The following is a 25,129-nucleotide window of genomic DNA, read 5'->3' as shown; positions in this document are numbered from 1 at the left end:
CTCTAGCACTCGCGGTCTCCATACCAATGGCAATGTTTTTGGCTCTTGTAGACTGTCAGACGCAAAAGAAAAAAGCATGCTAATCAATGAATGCAAAAATTAATTATCGATTAGTTGTTTGTTTGATATACTGACCCGACAATCAGTCAGTCTAGCATTAAATGTTTACATGTCTGCATTGAAGTGTATTGCAGCCATAATATAATCTAGTTAGTAATAACCATGCCCACTGGCCAGGTGGAGAGTCCGGAAAACAGTCAGGCAGATAATCATCCATCTGTCAGTCAGCCAGTAGTCATAGCTCAGGTAGTCAATTCAATTTGACGGCTTACCGGCCAGTTAGTCAGAAAGTCAAGTGACCCGGACTGTCAGTGAGTAAGCTGGTCAGTGCTTTAAGGACAGAAGGCAGATATGAATATACAAGCATATACAGAGAGAGCACTCATCAGTGCGGCGTACTCGCCACCCAGAAGTTTTTTTTTTTTTATTATAATTTTTCAAATCATACATCAACAAAAGCAGAGAAAAAAATTGATCAATTTGAAAATGTTTTGGTACCCTTACTGCCAACAATGAAGGGGATAGCTGAAAAAAATTCGCAAGTGACTTTGAAAAAAGACAAACAGCATATTATAGCAATAAAAAAAAACAGACTTCCTTCTTCATATCCAATAACTTCAATCATTACAGTTGCGTTGAAATCTCAAATTTGAAATTGGTTTGAATAAGCCAAGGATTTTAAAAATTTAGCATAGAGTTCACCCTACATCTCAAATATTACACGTATTCTATAAGATTAGAAAGATGCATGCAACAACAAAAAAACAATTTCTTTAGAGGGATTTGTTTTCCACAACCCTTTAGTCCACGGTATTCAGTATTAAAGCAGACGTAATAAGCATTTACCTTGGTTCGAAAACAAAGAACTAAAGTCTGGTATCAAACACCTCTTCTTCCCCTGGATGGAATACGAAAAGAGATTGAAATACAATGCGCTCATTTTCTTTTAAGCGATAGAATAATAATTTTCACAAACACAGAAAAGAGGGCTGCCACTTATCAAAGCTCATTAAATTTTTGCATGTCTGTGTTGAGGTGTTTTGAAAACTGAGGTACACAACATCAAAGTAACCATGTCCTTTCAATGAGCTGGGGTAAGAGGCGGCTATGTTTTCTGTTTCTGGGAAAATTATTTCTGTATCCATAAAAAACCCAAACAAACAAAGTAGTAAAACGGCTTCATAAATTCATAAATGTTTGATTTTAGCATTGTATAAAAAGGAATGGCTCTTCGTTACGAGGAGGTATAATAATGCCCAAGTGGTGTCGTTTTTTTGTTTTTTCTCAATGAAGTCGCCTCCCGATATGAACCACGACCTTTGGACTAAGCACTTCAAGTGATCTTTAGCCAATTGAGTGGACTGATTATGCATCACCTAATAAGGCATGCGTGGACCAATTTGAATTTATCTCTTCTGATTTATAAAAATGTTACCTTCCTTTGCGACATCCATGTCAGGCTCAGGCGCCTTCTCTTCTTCTTCAGCTATTTTAGCTCCTTTAGAAGATGATTTTTTTGGTACGAAAAAATTTAGTATACAGTCATTAAATTTTGTCTTTGTACTTAGGAGTTAAAATCATTAATGGTTCACCAATTTCCACACTTCAATTGTTCCAGTGACTACCAAGGTAAAAGAGATGTTTTCATTACTCATAAAATGCCTTAATCCCTTTAGTGACCAATCAAAAACCATTATCTCCTTTACCTTTGTTACTGGGCACTGAAATCTCTTCAACCTCCACCTGCTCCTCAGATTTACCAGCTGTGTGAAATCAGATTTATTATTAAAAGTTACGTTAGTTACATTTAAGTGTTAAGTATTTGACGACAACAAACTTTCCAATAAGGCTTTTTTAAATTCATCTACCCATTAGGTTTAGTAACTGAGAAAGGGTTTTGTACCTTACCGGAAATAGAGACCGACAAGCTGCTCTCGTAAATTTTTTCATGTGACAGACTTAGAATCGTGATTTGATTGGTGATTAAGCGTTGACATTATAACCCCAGTCTTATTGGTGTGACGTACAAAACCATGCAATCAAGTATACCAAGTGCGCCAGCTTGATAGCACCAGCCACCATTCGCTGTTTTTTTTTAGAGTTACGAAATTTCCGAAAAAAAATGAAATGAAAATTGAAAAGGTGTTTACCTTCCACAGTCTTTGTAGTGGCTGGTCTGATGTCAAAATCCTCCTGATAATCTGTTTTAAGGAACAAGTAGAGTAAAATGTTTCATGATACTTATGGTTCATGTGTTATTCTGCAATAAATATCTCTACAAATTTTATTTTAGGTACGTCAGAATTTCAGATGTATTCAATTATTTATTGATTTATGAAATAACACCGAGTTACAAAGCTCACATTTAAATCTGAAAGTTAATTTGGGCGCAAGAAAATAGTTGCTGAAATAATATCTCTCCAAAATACAGTTGTTAAGACGCATTACCTTTTTTCATTTTGGCGATTCCTATGACCGTTTGTAAAAAGCAATTTGCAGTTGAAGTCACATTGGGCAACTGTGACTTTTGCGGTACTAGTACTTCTCTTAAATCAAGCGGTTGTCTACGCCTTCTTTTTATATTTCTTTCATAAATAAATTTTTACCTGAGGAAGATGGATTCGCATCCCCTCCACAGGCTTGTTCAATTGCTGTCAACAGAGCAAAGAATTATCATTAAGTTATTCTGCATACAATATAAGTGAAAACTGGAAACAATGAAAGATCATTGTCAATATATATGTATCATTTATTAACTACAACCGTGTCATATGGGAGACGATGGTATCTTCCGTCCATAATACACTGTACAGGTTACCAATGTAAAGGAATAGGGATCTCATGAGTGGAGGTCTTAAAAAGTGCATATGGCAATTTAACACCAGAATGTCTGGAGGTAACTTATCAACCAAAAGTAATATAACTTAATTTCGTCACATTATTGTCATATGGGAAACCATTCCTTAATCTATCCTTTCTCAAAATGCACCTACAGATATTATCAGAGCAGAAAAGGAATGCTTTGGTTTCTATAGGTATTTCAATCTGAGAGAACTAACATTTGCTAGGTTAATTGATTAAACTATACATACCTGCCAAGAGAGTTGGATTGCAAAGTCAATTACAGCTTTATCGTTAGCATCAAAACTCTTATATTTCTTAACTGACCTGGTTGCGGTGCAGGCAATTCAGGGGCTTCCACTTCTGGGATTTCGTTGTGTTCCAATACCTGCATTTCAATTTGCTCTCCTACGGGAAAGGAAATGAAAAAAGGAATCAAGTATAGAAAAGAGAAAGGAAAGAAAAGTATCATACAGAGAACCCCACAAAGGCGTGAAGAAGATATTTCGTATGTGACTACACTAAGAAGCACTCTATTTGTACCCTCTTCGAGGTTAGCATGTTCATCTCCATTTCCAATCTGTCCCTGCTGATCATTATCTGCTTCTTTCATATGAAAAAGTAAAACCAATTTAAAACTTAATACCATTGTCAGGTTTATATAAAAAAAGCATTCTACAATTCAGAATCTTAACCTTATGATTTAAGACAGAAGTATAGCAATTCATACTTTGAGAATTGTTTGCTGAATGAGTTTTGACTTGCATGCTATTTTAAAAATCTATCGCAAATGGCATCCATTTGTCTCAATGTTCCCTAATAGTTTAGTTTTAGAGATACTAACCTTCAAAAATCGAACTGAAAGCATGATTTCCACCATTAAAATTGATGATTTAATACATTGATGCCCTCTCTATTTAGGATCACTCTTGCTTTCTCTTTTACGTATGCTACAACTTTACATATTGTAAGTTGTACATTTGTGGTTTCAATAATTTGCTCAGTTTCTTTTTCGAAAAAAAAAATACATGTGTTTTCTACGATTTCATGCCAGTTCTATCCTATTCCCCCTCGAAAGCCTTGGAGTAAAAATCACATAAGTCACTTAAAGAAAACTGGGTTGCTCATGCTCAATTTGATAAAAGTTAAAGTTTCTTCATTTCAAGGTTTGAAATATAATTATTGTTATCGTGGTATTTTTCAATGGAACTTAAAACTGTACCTTCTTGATTTTGTCCTCTGCTGAAAATAGATCGAACATTGGACCACAACTTCCTCAGTTTTGCTTTCAACACAGGCTGAACCTAGACATTCAAAATATATTGAATAGTTTACGTTAAGACTTTCAAGTAACGTATTTAGAAGTCACGTTGGTCTCTATGGCTAAAGTCAACGGCGGAGAAGCTAAAAAAATCTGTCCGATCATTTACTTTTTCATGCTTGTTTTGTATGTTAATCGTTACAATTAGAAAACTGAGTTGCCAGCCTGCTCTTACACGAAACCAAATTTGGACATAACGGTCGGTGCTATTCCAAAGTAACAAAAAAGAGAAACATGTTACCTGTGGAGTAGAAAGCGTATACAGCAATGGGTTGATGGCTGAATTTATCGGCAGAGCGAACACTGCAATCCACACTGCCAGATCACCAGGTGGATCAAATGTTTTCTCGACGTGGGAACGGATACCAATAGCAACGATTGGCATCCAACACAAGAAATCGGTCAGAATAATGAAGAAGACTCTTTTGGCAAGTGCTCTTTCTCTTTTGGCCTGAGCACTTTGTGCTCTTGCTCGTATTTCACGAACAGTTCCATGTGCACCAAGCTGTCTGCTTGACGACCATGATTTCCACAAGATGGCAATATAAGCAACCATGATGAAGATGAATAGGGAAAAATTCAAAACGATAAAGATGGAAGTGGAGTATTCCCAGCCTTCTTGTAATTCTGGGGAAAGCTGCAGGGGCAGACACACTACATTATTGCCGTAATACCTCTCACTGAAATAGTGCATTCCGGACAAGGGAAGGAATGCCATAATGCCTCCCACCAGCCAGATAACTACGCACATTATACGGGTCTGCCTTGGGGTAATTTTTGCAAAGGTGTAAGGAAACACGATGTTCTTGAGTCTGTCCAATGCGATCAGAGAAATCATCATCACTGACACTTCACTTGAAAAGACAGACATGGCACCATTGAAATGGCAAAACCAACCGGTGCGCCACTCATAGTCATGCAGGTAGTATTCCCCTGACCATTGCAGGTCTTTTATGCCTATAATGATTAGGTATATGCCCATGATACCGTCAGATACACCCAGATTCACCAACATGATAGACTGGACCACATTGTTATCAGGGTAGAAATACTGCCACCCAACTACGAATAAAGACCCTAGCAACGAGAGAAGACCGACAATCCAAAGAGTTCTCCTTGGAGCATGGTGGCGGAACATGGAGTGGCAGCTTGCGAAATTGTCATTGAAGGAGTATTCGCAATCAGCATCCTGCCTGAAAAGATCGAGATGGCAGCACATCAGGTTGGTGTCCAAAGTTCTAGAATTCGAAAAAAGAAGAAAAAAAAAGAAGAAAAAAAAAGAAGAAATAATACTATTATTGCATCGTTGAAATCCCTTAATAATCATTAATTGATTAATAACATAGACTATTATTAAAATAATTGTTTGAAGGGGCGAGTGAAGGAAAGGATCGTCATGGAATCTTACACTCTGATGATGTGCGTCAAATGCTCGAAAAAGCCTTTGGGGAGCTCGGCCATCAGGTTGTAATGCATGAACCTATGATTTAAAATAATCATAATGTGAATTTTAAGTTGGTTTATATTATAAATAACCTAAAAAAGTGAATTTCAATAATAAGATTCATTAAGTTAATGTTAATGTTCAAATTGACTGTCCAAATAGACAAAATCAGGAACCTAGCTGAGGATCTTCAGTACGGACCTTAGCTTGATGTTTTCTCAAAGGTTCTTTCAAAAGTGGTCATTTAGCCTAAGATAAGTCTCGTCTTGCTTTCTTGGAAATTTTTGATGGCTACTGATTTTATGGACGTGGCAGCCCATTCGGTTGAGGTCGTTCGCTGTAAAAAAGCCTCTTTCCGGACTCTTCCAGGGAAAAATTCCTTTGGTATATATTTGTTATTTTCCAAAATTACTTTGCACGAGTCTTTTCTTCGACAAAACGAAATGAAAAGAATGTTATCTGATTTCAATATACGCAACTAAGTTTAGTTGCCTAGATAAAAATCTGTCATTTGCAGTAAACTTACAACATTCGCAATTCGTGGGCATAGTTGAAAGTCGTGCTGGTAACGTTTTGTATCCTATTGCCGAAGATATTCCTGAAACGAAGAACGTAACTATTTACAACTAACACCAAAACGGGGACTTGCAGCAGTCACATTCCTCATTCTAATAAATTCTCAGAGAATTTCTGTTAAGACTACATAGATCTCCACAATGTTTGTTTCCGCTTTTTCATAATATCCACCTAGGTGCACCAAAAGTATGTTATATAAAGGCACATTTTTAGTGCAATATAAATTAAAAAAAACATTGCTTTGTTGAGGAAGATACCTGGCACCACCCCTGTTCTACATCGTGGTAAATTTGTAGACAAAAATCTCAGATTTTGAACGCTGATATCATATTCATTCTATCACTTCAAATATTCTGGAATGTTTTGTATGTGATTAACTGTACTTACAGAGATCTGAGCTTTTTAACGCCCTTGAAAATTTTATCAGGCAGAGCCTCGATTTTGTTCTCCGAGAGATATCTTAAACAAAGGAAACGGATAAGGAAATAAATATTAAAGTACAGTTACATAATATGATTGGGTAGGGCAAATTTTATTTGAGCAATGACGGAGTTAACAGTAAAAAAATATTACTGTATACGGTTTGAGATTCAGATCATTATGGAAAATGGTTTAAACTCTAAATGCACTTACAAATCTAATAGCTCCACCAAGCCCTGAAACTGATCTTCATGAATCTTCTTAATTTTGTTGTACTCCATTTTCCTGAAGCAAGCATTATGTGCAGTTTAGAATGAAATGTGTAGTGATATCTTTAGCTCTACTTTTGTTGTTGTTTTAAGATTTGCGGTTAAGGCAGGGAATGGCAACGTTTTCCAGCAAAATAGCTCCCAGTCTTTATATCTTAATCTTCAAAGAACACATTAGACTTATCTATAATGATCTCAAGATTAAGCGCGAAAACTCTCAAGTTCACTCTCTGTTACAAATTACAAAATTAGTGCCAGGGATGTGGCAATACAACAAATTCTTAGATATTGTCAACTCGGATAAAAAGGAAACAAAACAACCTTTGCCTTCCAGAAGTTATTACAATGTAAGTTGTCATTCAATGAGAAGCTTTTATAGTCACCAAGTGCTGTTATTTTCAAGAAAATCTTTTAAAACAATTCTTAATATTTTGGGACGGTATCAATCTTACTTACAGAAATTTTACCGCTCTTATGTTTTTGAAAGCATACGCTGGCAGATTTTCAAGTTCATTGTTTGATAAATCCCTGAAAACAATTATTACACAGTTACTAAAATTTCGCTTATGTTAGAGCTACCAACTGAAATCTGGGAATTGTTAAGGTTGCTATTTAATCAGAAGCTATTAAATTCTTACACCACAAAGTGACTTAACATTACTAACCGAAGCACAAGAAATACATAAGATAGCATCGCCTACTTCAATTACGATTTGCAGATACGAGCTGGAAAACGTCATGATGTTTCAACTATGATGGCTGTGCTTTTAAAAAAAATATTTTAAGAATGATCATTTGTTTCTGTCCAATTATCTCTTTGGTTAAATAACTAACTCACTTACAAATATGTCAGCTTGGAAAGGCTGTTAAAAAGTCCGTCTGGTAGACTCTTCAACTTGTTATTTGACAGATAGCTGATAGGAATGACGAAACAAGAAAATGCATTTTCATTAAGTCTGCAAACTGAAATTTATAGGTAAAAATACATAAAGATTCTGGTCATCAGAAACAACCAAAGAACAAAGGGAAGTACGTAGTGATACACATGCAATGTTTTGTCTTACAGTAGAGAGAATATTCAAGAGTCACTTCATTTATTTAGTTTGGTCAATATTTATAACAAAAAGCAATTGAAGGCCGCTGAAAACTTGAAATCTGCGTGCATACTGAACTCTTTTCCCCAACACTGGCAATGGCCACCTCTTGGATCAATAATGAAATCATTAAGCTCGTGATCTAAGAAAATATGCCAACATGGTTCAAAACAGAGAAAGATAACCCATAAAAACAACTCTGATATTCATAACATGCGTGAATTTCATTGTTGTATGTATGATCGTTGTCACTGAAATGTTAGTTCAGCAACAAACACAAAATTCTAGATGGTTCAATTTTAAAACGTGTTATAAGTGCAGATGGGAAGATTTTATAATGTGCAACTGGAAAAGATTTTCTTTCTATATGCTCTAATTAGAGAAAGGGACGAAAAGTATGATACTACCAGAATCTGTGTTAAAATAAACCAGCAGTGATTTAACAAAAGAAAGGAAAATTTTACTAAGTGTTGGAACACTTTATGTAGTCATTGAGTTAAAACAGGGGAAAGCTTGGAATGAAATAACTTACAGTTCTTTCAAGCTTTTTAGATCTTGGAATAAATTAGGAGGCAATTCCGTGAAGTTGTTGTCTTGCAACCATCTGTGTTGAAATTAAAAAAATATATATGTGACCTCTATGTAAAATATGTTTAGTTTCATTAAAACAGTTATTTACCGAATCGTCTTTTGACCACTGAGTGGAAGGGAAGAAAAGAGAAAAAAAGAGAAAGGAAAGAAGTTAATTTGAAAAACAAGTATAGACAAGGCGGTAAGAGAGGGGAATGCTGCTGCGTTACAAAAACAGTTTTCCTTCTACAACAGTATTGATACAATAACTTACAGTTCCTCTAACATTGTCAAGTTTTTGAAGGCACTTCCATTCAACCCTTTCATGTCGTTGTCATTCAGGCGTCTGCGTTATTTACCATATAAAACTGACAATTAGTTTAAAGATCCACCAGAAGTTTATCTGCTTAGATAGGGGTACTACTGAAACCTTTCAGGGCTGTTGTCGAAGACAGTTACGGTTGCTTTGACTTGTGAGCAAAAGTCGGCATCACTGTCATTGAGCGAAGAGTTGTTTGTGCTAACTTCACCGTTAACTCATTTTACAACATAAGATTATAATTAAATTTGACATGGATACGGAAATTTGTTTTTGATGGAAATTGGAATGATCTTTTTATTTAAAGAAGGCACTTCTTGATGCCTTTTATACAGAGGACAGAATCTCATAAACGGTCAGTCCTGGACAAAAATCCAGAATGCAACAGTCGATATGTGATCTTCATGATTTTTCATATTAATTCTTGATTTACAAAGCGAGACGAATAATCTGATAAATTTAATAAAACAACGACAACAACAAAAAGCAGCTGGAGGCCTGTAGAACTGTTGTGCAGCTGGTCTGAGATTAGAGTTCTTATTCTGCAGGTGCGAAAGTTGACTAGTAGTGTCAATTAAAGGTGAACTTATTTTGTACTTAAACAGATACATATTATGAATGAAATATTTGCAAATTTTGTCAATCTTATAAACGCTTGCATTGCATCACTAAGAATCTAGGAGCGCGGATCAGACAGAAAAAAATGAGGTTACTTACAGAACCCTTAGGTGTGTGTTCTTGTCAAAGATTCCTGGAGGTAGGTGGTGCAATTGTATTTCAGACAAAAACCTATGAATTCAACGAAAATTTAGCACATTAAATAAAGGCCAGAGCTGGGATGCATATAAAGTAATAAACCAGATGACTGGTGGAATAAACTCAGTTTTGAAATGCAGCCTGAGAATTGTGTAGACAACTCAAAATGATTATTATTGAGACTTTACCGTGAAATCAAAATGGTGCAGCCATGTACATGTGTTTTAATATTCTCACTTGTCAAGACGAGCAAGGTTTTGTCTGTCGTGCTTATCCTAACTCAGTTATATACCCTTTGACGGAGAAACAAGCTACTCATAAGGCCTCGAAACAATCCTCCAGCTACATCGGTCTTAGGCCACCTTTCGGGCCTTTTCCCATGATAGATGAACTGAAGCAGGCTTTCTTTTTTTTTGGCGGTTCATCTTACGATAATTTGTGGTTCCCCGTTTCCTTTCCGAATCTGTTGCTCCGAAAACATATAGAAAGGTTATCTTTCTGATTCTCGAATACACCATCGTATTTTCCTCCTCACATGATTCCGAAAGTTCTTGCGATATCTTGTCTTGTATTTTGATCCTATTTTCTTAAGAAATAAGTTTCATTTTGACCTGCAGATGAAAATCAAGTACAAAACTGATCTTCGCAGGCGCGGTTGTGCAATTGCACCTTACCTGCAGGGATCATTGCTTTGCTTGATTTTCATCCGCAAAATTTATTTCATCAAAAAATATGATAATATTCCTCTACGGGAAAGAAGAACCCTCCAAAAGGTGCCCTGATCTCAACGAGTGGCGTTTTAGCTCAGTTGGTTGAGGCACCCCACTAAATTTGGGGAGGCACGGGTTTGAATCTTGTTGAAGCCTGAATTTATCTTCGGGCTTATTATGCTTAGAATACTTATGCATAGAAAAAAGTACTATGTTTTGTAACAAATGCATAGAAAAAAGTTTCATTGTGGATATACCATTCAATTTTAATTGAAATTAAATTTAGCTTGATAAATCCTCTATCATATCATGATGTGTATACTTATGGCGTCTATCAAAATCTAGGCTTTTGAATGCTTTGGAAACAATTTCTTCAAGAAGCAGATGAATTTACTAACAAAAGTAATCCCCCAAAGCAGTTAGGTAAGTTTAATTGCTCCTGAACACTCGCGTGTCAAAATGGCGGACACTAAGTTGAATACGTGACTGCGAGTTTTCCAAATTCCCATCTCTTAAACAGTTTTAATTTGTCTTTTTTCCAAATAAATAGGAACCTGTAGGATTACTTTCATTGACAGCGGTTGGAACCAGGTAAAGGCTAAGATGTTTTCGGGCAAAAACCATGATAGAGGAAGCAGCTTCGCAGAGACAAAACTTAATTTAATCTGCCTAGCACATCTCTCTTTTTTTGGCAGCGATTCCAAATGGGAAAACAATGAAAAACGTCTCAAATATTCATAGCGATAACTGCATTTTGATTTGCCTTGTGTTTAGTTGTGGGAATTTGCTCAAGAAAGCAACCGACGAATTTGGCGCCTAAATTGACTGTTTTTGGCTGTTGAGAGAATCATATTACGTTGCCACAATTTAGTCCGAGAGAGATGGTAGTGATACACATTTCTGCCAAGTATGAGAAAAATCCCTCGCAAAATAGCTAAGTTATTCTCAATTTTGTGAAAAATATGGGTTAAAGGCAGGGTGACCCAGGCCTTAATTAACCTGAGAATTTCGTCATATGATCTGTTAGTCTCAGCGTATAATTATAATATCAGAGTGAAATATTCTTGTTTTTCAAACTAAAAGTGGTACCCAGACATTTCACATAAGAGTGAGTTGGCGTGTTTTAAAATACAAAGACAAATATTGTTTGATGTCCCTTAATAGAGGAAAAATTAACTTACAGCCAAATCAATTTAGTATTTGTAGCGAAAATGTCAGATGGCAAATTCCTCAACGGGTTATCAGACAAGTACCTGAAAGATAAAAAACAAAAAAAATTAGAAATGTAACTTGAACTTGTTAATAGTGACCTTGTTTAAGCCGTCAGTTTGGCATTGTTAGGTAAAATATCGATATGCATAAGACATTTGTCATACTGATATAAAGAATAAAAAAAAATAAACGGTTATCCGATAAAACGCTCTCAACATAAATTGCCTCCTTTACATGTCAGAATGTGTCACTTAATTTACGTGAAAGACCTTCACGTTTACTCACGGTCAATCCTCATGGAATTACAAGATTATGATTATAAATATTGACACTGACACGGAGTCTACCAAGTAAAAACGTCGTACTTCTACCTTCTGTACTTCTAAGAGATTAAAATATAGTAAGTAATAATACAGATTTGCATAGATGCCGTGCTACAGATATAATGAAAGGAGAACTGACTGGAAAATTGGGACGGTTTATTAAAGTTTAAATTCTGTAAGCGATGACGCTTGACGCAAGTGGCGACGTAAGCTATTTCACAACACTGCATTGCCGTAACTAGAGCTTCACTTCAAAAATTCTGTGTGGAGAAGTGCAATTATGATCCCAGTATTTCTCAGATTATACGAAGGAAGTCGTTCCTTTCAATGAAATTGGACTTTAAATATTCTAAACTACTTATATTTTGACGTCTCTTCTTGTGCAAGTTAAACACCATAAGTGTCACTAGCAAGTACTTATGACTCTCATATCACATAGATAAAGAAATAGGTAAATTAAGGAGTGCTCCACTGAACATTGACCTGACCCTGTTTCGATTTGTTGCATGGAGTTTAGAGATCGACGCTGTGTAATGATGCTTCATTGAATAGATTTCTTTCTCTGGTCTACTTGGTTGTCTTTAAAATGAGCTATGCCACTTTTTTGACCGAGGAAGCTTACCATTAGAAAACTTGTAAAAGGCGAAACTTAGAAGTGTAGTATTTGACAAGGAGATTGTGTAAAAAAAATTAAATTAAAATTTAAAAAAACCCAGAGATAGAAAGGAATTTTCGTTCAGAGCACTAACTTCAGAACATACTAACTTTAAAATAGACGTCATAAGTTTTCTTTGATAATTTGCAGAACGAGCAAAATTAAAAGATCCAAAAACTTTTAAGATTCGTAAAGTAGTGTTCAGCAGAAGTGAGGACAGGGACGTAACACGGGGGTAGGAGGGTGGTGTCTGAGGATGCACTTGACCCACACCCATATCCAATTTTACTTGCAGAGGAAATAAATAACATGTTTACGAAAATTAAACATTCCTACTTTGTAGCTGATATTTATTTGGAGCCAAGACAATGCCGCTCGTATCTGCTGGTTTTTTTTTCACTAATGTGCAATGGATTTGACGCGTTCCTTAGACAAAAATAAAACAGAGTCCAAACTTACACATATTCAAGCTCGGTGTTGCTACTGAAAATGCCTCATGGTAATTTCCTCAACTGGTTGCTGTCCAACCACCTACCAAAAGTAATAGAAAGAGGGTGTCGGGTGTTGAAAATGTCGTATTTTTCTTAATTTTCTTATCTTCTAACAAAATCACATGTCAAAGAACCGATGTCTTCTTTTCAGAAATAGATAAGGAGACCTAGGGTAGCGTTACGAATTAAAATCTGGCTCAAAACTAATTGAGACTTCTTGGCTTTTTTTTTTAAGCACTAAAAACAACTGAAGCCTTACATATGCCTTTTCTCTCTCCTTTCATTACCCAGCGATGCAATACGTAAGGCTTGTCATTCAGAATAGTCTTCATCATGAACCAGGCGACATCGATTGCAGGGAGGGGAGGGTAAGATACCTCGACACAAATTATCTGGATAGTTTTGTTTTAGTTTACATACACAGTGTCTTCAGCACAAGTGATAACGCCATGTTTAAACTTATTTCAAATTGTTAAAAATTTCAAATTGCTTTCCACTGAGACTCTTAGAAAACTTTTCTTAGATAATTACAGCTTACAATCTTTATCCACGTGATGCCACGTGAGGAAGCCCGTGAAGAGAGTGGTGTTCAAGGTTAGAAACCAACATTTTAAGCATATTAATGGAAAGCGGAAAAATTATGCCTCAGAGAAAGATTGAATAACGTATGTTACGAGTGACGAAGGACTGTTGTCGGTCGCGGCGACTGTTGTAGAAAAGAGAGATGGAGAAATCTTTGTCAGTCACGCAAAGCCAAATGTTTGTCATCTCACCTATTTATCGACCGAACGCCGACAGATCGCAGCAAGGTTATTTGTATCGAAATATCTGTTTCAGTAAAAATTGTTTTGTTTTAGGTGTTGATAAACTTTCTTAGGTACTGCCCGGTCATATCTGTTTTGATATAATCCTACGTGTCGCAAAAACATTTGAACAGCATCACATAAGAGGCTTTATGAGGTTTGAAGATACGCTCGTTTTGTATCCCAAATTAAGTCATTTCAGCATATCAGGGCACTGGGAAGCAAAAGTGTGAATAAGCACTAGAAATATTGCATTCTCCAGTGGCTCTAATAGATCCTGGATGTCGGGCAGTGTTCTTAGAAAGTAAGTCCAGCGATGTTCAAGCCGAAGGTGAAAGGCGAGGCATGCCTTTGGTTATATCTGAGGAAACTCTACGAATTGAACTATTTCACTGACCAAATCAGACACCTTCTCATTGACGAATTCCTCTCGTGAGCCGATCGCCGCTCTTTAATGGTTCTTCCCTTCCATTGTCATATTAATGTCTGTGTCCTTAGATATTTTTTTCACACTTTCTTTCTTGTCCCGCTTTGCGATAATCCAGCACTTCTTGGCGTTTAAGAAGTAGCCAAAATCTGGACCCAGGGTACTCAACATGTTCCGCCATCTCTTGATTTCTGTAGTGGAGCCTGCCCCACCCGCATCATTGGCGAACCAGCACTGCTTTGCTGTGGACCTCATCCGTAGACTCGTGGATAGAGGCTGGATGCTAAGAGCACAAAGGGCCGTAGCGATCGGATCTCCCTTTGTTTTCCCTTCTTCTCAGTGGCGGGATCTCTTAACCGCCAGCGATAAGTTAGTAGTTGTCACTACGTATTAGTCTCGAACGTACTTATAATGTTTACTTATGTTTTTATTGATTTTGTAATGGGTCCTTTGAGCATCACCATGTGTATATAAAAGCTGAGTTAGCATCCTTTTTTAGAGAAGTTTTCTTTTTGATTTCGAGTGGCCTTTTTTGAGTGACGTTTTTTGACTCTTGACCCTTGGCCCACCTTCGTTATTTTGTTGAGGTAACGTTTGATAGTTATGGGCAAAAAATACAAGAGAACATATATTTTTTCATGTTCTACCTAAGGTCCTGGAACATACCCGCTAACAAACTTTTTGTGCTAACGTTACTTTTTAAAGAGTGGGACAATTTAAAAAAATAACACAAAATGTCTCAACAGTTTTATTTGAAATAATGCCCGTAAGACACAGCGACAAAATGACTGCGCATGCTTCATTACTTGTGCCTTTTAAGCGTTTAGGGCTACCATTCTTATTCCTTTGCAAACAAAGCTGACGCTGGTTTTCCACCAAAAAAACAAACTTTTTCGCCAGGGATTTGGTCACCGAGGAGGCGATGACGTAAAGAAGCGCTAAAGCCGGTGACACACCTGGCGATTTTATGCGCCGATCATGGTGATCGGGGAAAATTGCCAATTGTGCTCGGTGCGGCGATTGCGATATTCGCCAATCCCCGCGATCGGGGTATAAAATCGCCGATATCTGGCATGTCAGATATCGGCGATTTAATTCGCCGGCATTCGCTAAGTCTGCCCGTTCCCGCGATTTTCTCACCTTTTTACTCTGGCAGTCGGCAGTAAAATTAACCAATCAAGTTGGGCGATATTATCACATGATTTTTCAAAATGGCGGAAGGCATCGAAAATTGTTTCTGAACCGAAGAAAGAGGTAAATTTGACCACACTGTGGTCAGAAAAGCCATGCTTATTTGGTGTAACGTCGAGCGACTACGGTAATCGTCTCAAGAAAGAATCTGCGTTTCAATAAATCCATGTCTTTGACCACACTTTTCCATTGTCCCACTTTTAAGAACGCTTCCTGGAGCGCTTTGGGTGCAAAATTATGGCAGCAGCCAACAATTTTTTTGCTTCGCTGTCGCCATTCTGTTTGTTTATATTGGTTCGCGCAATTTTTAAACGTCAGCCTATGGAACCTGGGATGAAGTGCCACGTTGTCGCGATCGGCAAAAAAAATCGCCAAGTGTGTCCGCAGCTATCTGTGGCGATCAAATTGGCTGCAATTGGCGCATAAAATCCCAAGGTGTGTCGCCGGCTTAAGGCAAAAGGTGCTACGAACTTTGTAGCCATATTAAGGATGCTCTACTTCGGTTGATGAATCCACACCTGCTTCTGCAACATATTTTTATTTTGTGACGTAGAAGGTTTTAAGGTTTTAGAAGGTTTTACTGACGTAGACGGAAACTTTCCTGAAAACGGTAGTCTTATCTCTTTTGGTTTGGGTTTATCCTGGTGAAATGAAAACAGACAATGGGAATTTAAAAAATGCCGCCATTTTGCCTCGATAGTTATACTATGTAATATTGTCGTTCCTATTTCTTTACGTGCGTAAAATTTCTTGTGTGTTACAAGCATGTACACTTATTTATCCGCTTTGTCTACACCGTCTGAGACTTTAAAATAGGTGATTAAAAGGGAACCAGCATGTTACTCTTCCTTTCAGGCTTTATGAAGCATAATTTGCATGCTTTATAGTCAGTGATATATACTCTGTGGTTTTGAACTCTCGAGTGATGGATAGGTGAGGACTAGGCACATTATTTGCTCTTGGTGACGAATAACGTCAAAGATAGTGGTCCACAGTGATGAAACCATGTTGAATATAGCTGGTTCTATATTATTTTTCAAAATATTTGAAATGAAAATACCCGAGGTTGTTTAACCACAAAATCTGCACAAAAAATTCTCTCGCTATCAATTTTTTTACACCTTTCTAATCCTGTTAATAGCCAATAAGCCCTCACATATTGAAGAAACTTCTCGGAAAAAAAAGCTCAGTAGAAGGACGTATGGCATCTTATTTTTCATTAAGTGTGGTCGCCTCGTAGGTTTAAAGCGTATCCCAAAGTTTACGTGATCAGAAATACAATTGGTAGTGGGCCTGAACCTTCAAAGGAAACAGGACTTCACGTGCAAACACTGTCGTGATGAGTGTATATAGGCATTATTACTACTAAGCCTTAAGCCCTCGGAAAAAAAGGCGCTTTAACCCTTTAACTCCCATGAATGACCGAGACAGAATTTTTCTTCGAAATATCCTTACATTATCTAGTACACATGTGATGAGAATAGAGAAAAAGATGATTTAGTAGATTATTAGTCGATCCAATGCCAAATTTTCCGCACTAACATCATTTTATGGCAGACAGCAGAGAGAGTTAATGATGAGATCTTGCGAGCGAAAGGGATAAAAACACTTGAAAGCTAGGGATTGGTGATAACATCTTTCTTACTTCATAAAAAAATATCTTATGATTGTTTATGGTCCGCTTACAAAATCTATCATTGACGGAAAAATAGTATGGGCTTTCTCATATTTCAAGGAGACGTCAAATGCGAGAACTTAAACATAGTTTGAATTCTGTTGAACGGTAAATAATATCAGGGTCATTATGTCATTAGTTAAAGTATGATGGTCGTTTCAATTTAATTTTCATCTCAGGAAGCTAACGAATAAAAACGTTTCGCGCCTCAGCCAGCAAAAGAGGCTCTTCTAGTGCCCCTTGTTGTAACGTCACGGAATCTTCGTCTCGGTGTCAAAATTTCGTAGGGAAAATAATGAAATATGTTAGCAATGTTAGCAGTCCAAAATATCAGAGGGGACATGGTAAACACGGCTTTGATCAGGTTTCCTGGCCTGCCAGTTCATACCAATAGGGTCTACTAGGCCACGTGACCTCACACCACAGGCTTACTATTACATCCATCTTCTCACAGAAAATGGTAAAAAGACACAATTTTAACACTTTTGAAGAGGCTTAAATTTAAAGAAACTTACTGTGAATCTTTCGTACGAGTAAAGTCAGGCTCTATGTGTTCAATGTTTCCCTTTTTTTAGATTTTGGGTGGTCTGCAGTCAGCCATTCGAATACACTTATGCATAGTCCTGCAAGTAACTTGATGGCTTTTACAACCGTCGAGATCTAGTGTCTCCGGCTTCCACTACTTGGGGCTTGCCAGGTGTTGCAGCTTAGGAGAAGCCTAATTTCCCACGGTCACAGCAGAATAAAATAGCCGCAAGTAGTGTCATTTTATTATATTGGAACCGCAATGAATATCATTGTATCACTAATACCGATGACGAACAACTGTAGCTGCAGTTTAAGCTGTCTCCAGCATAAGTACCGTTATCACAAACACACAACTTTAGCTTACAGAGGATCTTACTTGAAGGGTTAATAATCTTTCGGAACATATAAAACAGCTCTATAAAAATATAAATAACATTCTTTGCAGTGGCCCTCTCATTTCTAAAAAGTTTTAAAGAAATATAGAAAGATACCTCCTAGCCCTATAAATCTTTGCGCTGCTGATGCATCTGCTGGTCGCTCCATTTTGACTGTTGCCTCCGATCCATTGTTCTTCATCACATGTCCAATGAATGGCACTTCGTTTCATTTGAATTCGAACCTCTCCTTTTTCAGCTAGATGAATTTTGCTCCACAACACTCCTGTTCTATTATGACTGAAATTTGTGTAGCGGTAGAAAATTGTGTTCTTCTTACATACGCAGTAATTATTCTACATCTCTACGACTTTCCATGGCGGAAAAGGGTAAACCAGAGTGGATGTCGATGGCTTGTGTCCCGATACATGTGAGCTCCTGGAAGACCTGGCCTAGAAATGGAACAGTAGAAGTGAAGATTTGCCGCGGTGTTTGAGGCTTAGAACTGATGCACTACTGCTACTATCTGGTTGGAACGTCACATTTTTCACTGTCATATTTGTCACCATTTCTCTGTCCAAAATCAGCTTAAATTCGGCTCAAACACAGTTTAAAATGTGCTTTATGTCTTGGTGAGAACTTCCCATGCCCTCAAATGATGTCACGCCTAACTTTTCTTGTTGTCCACCAGGTCTCATGCATCCATCGAAAATAGGCACCTTTCATGGGCTTCCCGTACGTAGGTCTCACCGGTTAGCACTATTGACCTTTGCGTCCTTAAAAACCGGTCACATTGAGCTAAGTACTTAAAATTTGACCTGAAGTTGCTTTGATTTGTCACATAATGGCTCGAGACTTTGTAATCTCGCTGCATTGATAGTCTTTTGTTTATCTTCCGGCGTAACTAACGAACTCATCCTTGTCAGAGTATGTAAAATCAAGCACGAATGAACGAAACAACGAGACGCCCTTTCCTTTAGAAAGCAAAAATAGGCCTGTAGTGGCCCATCCATGCCTCAAGGCCGAGAAGTGCTCAATGGATTACTATAAATTAATCATTAATGAGTGATCAGATTTCATTTAGGTAAATAATCACCAAGTTATCAAAACTACAGACTTCCTGCATATGAGATAAGTTCCAAGCTTACCATTTATATTAGGGGCTGGCGGGTGTATTAAGACTGATGTATCAAACAATGATACAAATCTGTGACTTTGGTGGCAAAGCCTTATTATTCTGATGTCATGAATGTCGCTATCTGTCCCTAAAATTATCTGATTATGTCCTCTTCTCTTGCTTTTTAACAGTAAGTAGGATGAAAACTACAAAGAAGAGTCTCAACTCTTTGACTTACAGATATTTAAGTTAGTTATTTAGTACGTATGAAACAGCTCTATGACAAGTTATTAGACAAACTATGCGCTTCCACTTATGGAAGTTAAACAAGACATGTTCAACTTGGAAACTCGTCACGATGGTTTAAACCTTCGGACTTCGAATTCCTATAGTAAATACATGCCGAATATGAACGAATGGCTAAATCGTAATAAACAAACTAACTACTTGATAACATTTGAACGCCCCTCCCTGTGCAAATGAAACACTATAAATGTCACCACCGGTATTTTTGACTTTCATTTCACAAAGATAAAGCAATAGGTTAATTAAGGAGTGTCCTAGGGATTATTGACCTGACTCTGTTTCGATTTGTTGCCTGGAGATCGACGCTGTATGATGTTCCTTCACTGTATAGATTTCTTTCTCTGGTTTACTAGATTTTCTTTTCGACGAGCTATGCCACTGTTTGACCAAAGAAGCTTATCATGGGAAAACGTTTAAAAGGCGAAACTTGGGAGTGTAGTCTTTGACAAAGAGATTATACAATATAATAAACTACGATTAAAAAGGAAATTGTTTTCGAAAACACTAACTTCAGAACACATTAACTTCGGAATACACTTCACAAGTTTCCTTTGATAATTTAAAAAGCGAGCAAAATATGAAGATATATAAATGGAGATGGTATGTAGTGTTCGGTAGAAGTGAGGAGAGAGTGTAGCACAGGAGGCAGGAGGGTGGAGTTGATGGGTGCATTTAACCTACACCACTACTCCATTGTACGTGCAGGGTAAAATAATTCCATGTTTACAAAAATAAAACATTCCTGCTTCGTAGCTGATTTCATTTGGAGCTAAGACAACGCTGCTCGTATCTGTTGTTATTTTTATCAATGCGCGATGGATTTAACGCGTTCCTTACATAAATAAGACAGACTCCAAACTTACAGCGATCTCAGCTTGGTGTTGTTACTGAAAATACCTGATGGTAATTTCTTCAACTGGTTGTTGTTCAAGAACCTACCAAAAGTAATATAAAGGGGTTTTAATTACGTTGTGCTTATCAACATGGTGCGGGCACCGTGTATGCTCGAAACTGACGTATAATTTAGAGTTATAATCTGCTAACAAAGTCATATTGTCTAAGACCCGATGTCTTCTGTCCGGTTTTACATAAAGAGACCTAACATTGCACACTGTCATTTAGAGCAGTCCTCATTATAATCCAGGCGACATTGATTGCAGGGAGGGGGAGTTTAAAAAATACCAAGATACAAATTGTCTGAATAGCTTTTTTTCAACTTTACATACACATTGTACTCACTTCTACCAGCAGAAATGATTACGTCATGTTTAAACTTATTTCGCTAATCAAACTCTAGATTGACGCGGTGTGATGTTCTTCCATTGTACAGATTTCTCTCTCTGGTTTAATAGATTTTCTTTTCGACAAGCTACGCCACTGTTTGACTAAAGAATCTTATCATGGGAAAACTTTTAAAAGGCGACACTTGGGAGAGCAGTCTTTGACCAAGAGATTATACAATATAATAAACTACGATTAAAAAGGAAATTGTTTTTGAAAACACTAACTTCAGAACACATTAACTTCGGAATACACTTCACAAGTTTTCTTTGATAATTTATAAAGCGAGCAAAATATGAAGATATATAAATGGGAATGGTATGTAGTGTTCAGCAGAAGAGAGGAGAGGGATGTAGCACAGGGGGTGGGAGGGTGGAGTCAGAGGGTGCGTTTGAGCTACACTACTACTCCATTGTACGTGCAGGGTAAAAAAATTCCATGTTTACAAAAATAAAGCATTCCCGCTGCGTAGCTGATTTCTTTTGGAGCTAAGACAACGCTGCTCGTATCTGTTGTTATTTTTATCAATGCGCGATGGATTTAACGCGTTCCTTACATAAATAAGACAGACTCCAAACTTACAGCACTCTCAGCTTGGTGTTGTTACTGAAAATACCTGATGGTAATTTCTTCAACTGGTTGTTGTTCAAGAACCTACCAAAAGTAATATAAAGGGGTTTTAATTACGTTGTGCTTATCAACATGGTGCGGGCACCGTGTATGCTCGAAACTGACGTATAAGTTAGAGTTATAATCTGCTAACATAGTCATATTGTCTGATGACCCGATGTCATCTGTCCGGTTTTACATACAGAGACCTAACATTGCACACTGTCATTTAGAGCAGTCCTCATTATAATCCAGGCGACATTGATTGCAGGGAAGGGGAGTTTAAGAAATACCAAGACACAAATTGTCTGAATAGTTTTTTTAACTTTACCTACACACTGTGTTCACTTGTACCAACACAAATGATAACGCCATGTTTTAACTTATTTCGCTAATCAAACTCTAGATTGACGCGGTGTGATGTTTCTTCATTGTACAGATTTCTTTCTCTGGTTTTACTAGATTTTCTTTTCGACAAGCTACGCCACTGTTTGACCAAAGAAGCTTATCATGGGAAAACTTTTAAAAGGCGTCACTTGGGAGTGCAGTCTTTGACAAAGAGATTATACAATATAATAAACTACGATTAGAAAGGAAATTGTTTTTGAAAACACTAACCTCAGAACACATTAACTGCGGAATACACTTCACAAGTTTTCTTTGATGATTTATAAAGCGAGCAAAATATGAAGATATATAAATGGGAATGGTATGTTGTGTTCACCAGAAGTGAGGGGAGAGTGTAGCACAGGGGATAGGAGGATGGAGTCAGAGGGTGCATTTGAGCTGCACCACTACTCCATTGTACGTGCAGGGTAAAAAAATTCCATGTTTACAAAAATAAAACATTCCTGCTGCGTAGCTGATTTCATTTGGAGCTAAGACATCGTTGGTCATATCTGTTGGTATTTTTATCAATGCGCGATGGATTTAACGCGTTCCTTACATAAATAAGACAGACTCCAAACTTACAGCCATCCCAGATGGGTGTTGTTGCTGAAAATGCCTGATGGTAATTTCTTCAACTGATTGTTGTTCAACCACCTACCAAAAGTAATGGGGAGGGGTTTTGATTACATTGTGCTTGTAAACATGGTACAGGCCCCGTGTTTGCTCGAAAATGACATTTTTTTAGAATCATAGTCTGCTGACAAAGTCGCATTGTCTAAAAACCGATGTCATCTGCCCTGTTTTACGTATTGAGACCTAAGATTACACACGGTCATTTAGAGCAGTCCTTATTACAAGCCAGGTGACGTTGATTCCAGGGGGGGGGGGGGAGTTTAACATACCAAGACGCAAATTGTCTGAATAATTTTTTTTTTTAACTTTACATACACAGTGTCCTCCCTGTGATTTTTATCTCTCAATGGATGGATTTGTTATTGAGAGATTCCAAAAAAATGATGTTATGCCTCAGTCTTCTTCTTGTCTCTCTAGGCCTCGTACAGTTATCGAAAATAAGTTCCTTTCTTCACCTTACATTGAACGTTAAGTTCTTTACTTTTCACTGGTGAGTACGTGTGACTCTTAGATCCTCATAAACTTGTCAGATTGAATCAACTCTTGGACGCAACAAGGTTCAACTGGGATGCTAGGATAAATTAGTAACCTGCCTATTTTAAATATGACAGGACTTTGTTTTGATATGTCACATAGAGGTTAAAGACTTTGTGATGTCACTCCATTGATGGTGTATCGTTCATCTACGGCGTAACTAACAAACTCGTCCTTTTTAGCAAATTCAAAACCAAGCACAATTGAACGACACAACGAAGCGCCCTTCTCTTCGGGTGGCAAAAAAATAGGCCTCTAGCAGTGGCCATCTCCCCCCTCCTCCTCCTCCCTTTTCATAGAATGTTCTTTAACTCTTTTTCTTTCCATGGCGTTGTATCTTATCTTTTCTTACCTCATTAAATCCTATGAAATCGAAATTTATCGCATTTCAGTGACAAGGCAGCCGGTGTAGAGTCTGAGTGTTAAGGTTAGCAAACAAGGGCCCATTTTGTGGAAGAAAAAAGCAACCATAGCAATAATAACAATGATAATGATGAGAAAGATACAATTATGACACTACTTTCGAGTACTATCGTATTTTATTCTTATCGAAGTCACTCTTCCTGCCGGTGGTGGTAAATATGAGGGATGTTAATGTTTCGTGTTAAATGTCGAGAACTGTCCTTGATTAGCGGTGCTTCTTCTTATTCTCATGCATATCTATGGGTTTTTTGTGGCTCTAGGCTCTTACAGGACTCGGCATTTGGGTGGCAAACCCTGACATCAAAGAATGCCGATAATTGGTGCTCGCAGAGTCCACGTGCATGAATGACCAGCCTTATGCTTTGTTAGATCCTCTGTTCAGCTGTAATATCATCCACTGGCCAGTGATATTGTAGTTTGACAGCAGCACGGAACTCCTGTTTAACCAGGTTGGCGCCCAATTCTCGGAAAGGAAGTATTGTCAGCCTTTTCCAGCTACTTGGTCAAGCACTCGCCTGATCTTTTGTGGTTCTCCTGGTCTTTCGAAAGTGATTACGTTCTGTGCCGACTTACTAAGAGACTCACCGTTAGCTGTTGTGTTTGAAATGTTTGAGATACTTAACGAGGTGCGTTGACACTTTGACTGATGAAGCGTACTTCCGGCTTAGATTTGCAAGGCACAGGCGCCTCCAAGGCGAACATTAGAGCTAGCATGGTCGTTGCCAGCTGATTACACTTGCGTTTCGATATTCCAGGAATAAGTCTCAGAGTTGTTGCTTTCTCCAGTGGCTCTAGTAGATCCTGATGCCTCGGGCAGCGTTGCCAGAAAGTGCGTCTACCGATGTTTTAAGCCCGAGATGGAAATGACATAGCATGCCTGTGTCTGTGTCTGAGCGAACTCCACCAATTACCCTACTTCACTGACCCAATCAGACACCTTCTCACTGACGAATTTCTCTTGCTACTCTCGTAAGCCTATGGCCGCGCCTCGTTGTGCCTTCCATTCTATAATGTTGTTTTGATGTCCTTTTCTTTAAATACTTCCTTCACACTTTCCGTCTTGTTTGGCTTTTCGATAATCCATCACTTTTTGTTTGGGAAGAAGCCAAAATCTGGACCCAAAATCTGCATGCCCTACTATCTCATTTCTGTAGTATAACCTGTCCCACCAGCATCATTGGGGAACTACGTCTGCTTTGCCGCGGACGCCACCTGTAGACACGTGATCATAGGCTGGACGGTAAGAACAAAAAGAGCCACAGCGATCGGATCTCCCTGCGTGGTCCCTCCAACTCAGTGACAGGATCTTTTTACCGCCAATAATAATTTAATAATTGTCTTCACGTCTTAGCCACGAACGTACCTCTAACATTTAATTCTAGTTTTTTTTTGTTTTTGTTTTTGTCATCGGTCCTTTGAGCATCATCACGCGCATATAAAAGTTGAGTCAGCATCCCTTTCAAGTAATTTTCCCTTTGATTTCGAGTGGCCTTGACAACCAGGACCTCTTGATGTTTTTTTGACTCTTGACCCTTGGCTCAAGCGATACCGATATGTAAGTACCTTTGTAAGTTTGTTTTTAGGTCTTTCCTACAGTTATGAGCAAACATTACAAAGGATCATATCTCTTTCATGTTCTACATGAGGCCCTGAAACACACCCGCTAACAGACTCGTTTGTTTAAGATGCGATGTTTTCTCTTCGTGTTTCATATTAATGCCTTAAATAGATTATGAAGCTGCCCAAAAATGCATGTAACGGTAAGATTATGTTCGGT

The 25,129-nt window shown here is 37.8% G+C and overlaps 1 protein-coding gene across 1 annotated transcript; it reads right to left on the bottom strand.

Annotated features, from left to right (window-relative positions):
- Window positions 1-426: 426 nt before the first annotated feature.
- LOC149053507 (G protein-coupled receptor GRL101-like) lies at window positions 427-8,922 on the bottom strand. The gene is made up of 17 exons (XM_089183136.1): window positions 8,870-8,922; window positions 8,558-8,629; window positions 7,774-7,845; window positions 7,388-7,459; window positions 6,876-6,947; window positions 6,630-6,701; window positions 6,193-6,264; window positions 5,631-5,702; window positions 4,464-5,460; window positions 4,124-4,205; window positions 3,445-3,507; window positions 3,229-3,309; window positions 2,667-2,711; window positions 2,211-2,261; window positions 1,767-1,823; window positions 1,496-1,558; window positions 427-958 (listed from the first exon to the last, which is right to left on the bottom strand). The coding sequence occupies exons 1-17, from the start codon at window positions 8,920-8,922 to the stop codon at window positions 927-929; spliced, it is 2,028 nt and encodes a 675-aa protein (XP_089039262.1). The 3' UTR covers window positions 427-926.
- Between the last annotated feature and the right edge of the window lie 16,207 nt (window positions 8,923-25,129).

Source organism: Pocillopora damicornis, chromosome 1 (assembly GCF_964200805.1).
Source record: "Pocillopora damicornis chromosome 1, jaPocDami1.2, whole genome shotgun sequence".
NCBI classification, from domain to species: Eukaryota; Metazoa; Cnidaria; class Anthozoa; order Scleractinia; family Pocilloporidae; genus Pocillopora; species Pocillopora damicornis.
This window is presented reverse-complemented; position numbering and strand designations above follow the sequence as displayed.

Excerpts from the sequence above, each read along its gene's own strand:
- LOC149053507 (XM_089183136.1), bottom strand. The coding sequence starts at position 8,922 with ATGAAAGGGTTGAATGGAAGTGCCTTCAAAAACTTGACAATGTTAGAG. Across the intron at positions 2,712-3,228 it reads ATTGCCTGCACCGCAACCAG|CAATTGAACAAGCCTGTGGA; the intron begins GTCAGTTAAGAA and ends CTCTGTTGACAG. Across the intron at positions 2,262-2,666 it reads TGCGAATCCATCTTCCTCAG|ATTATCAGGAGGATTTTGAC; the intron begins GTAAAAATTTAT and ends TCCTTAAAACAG.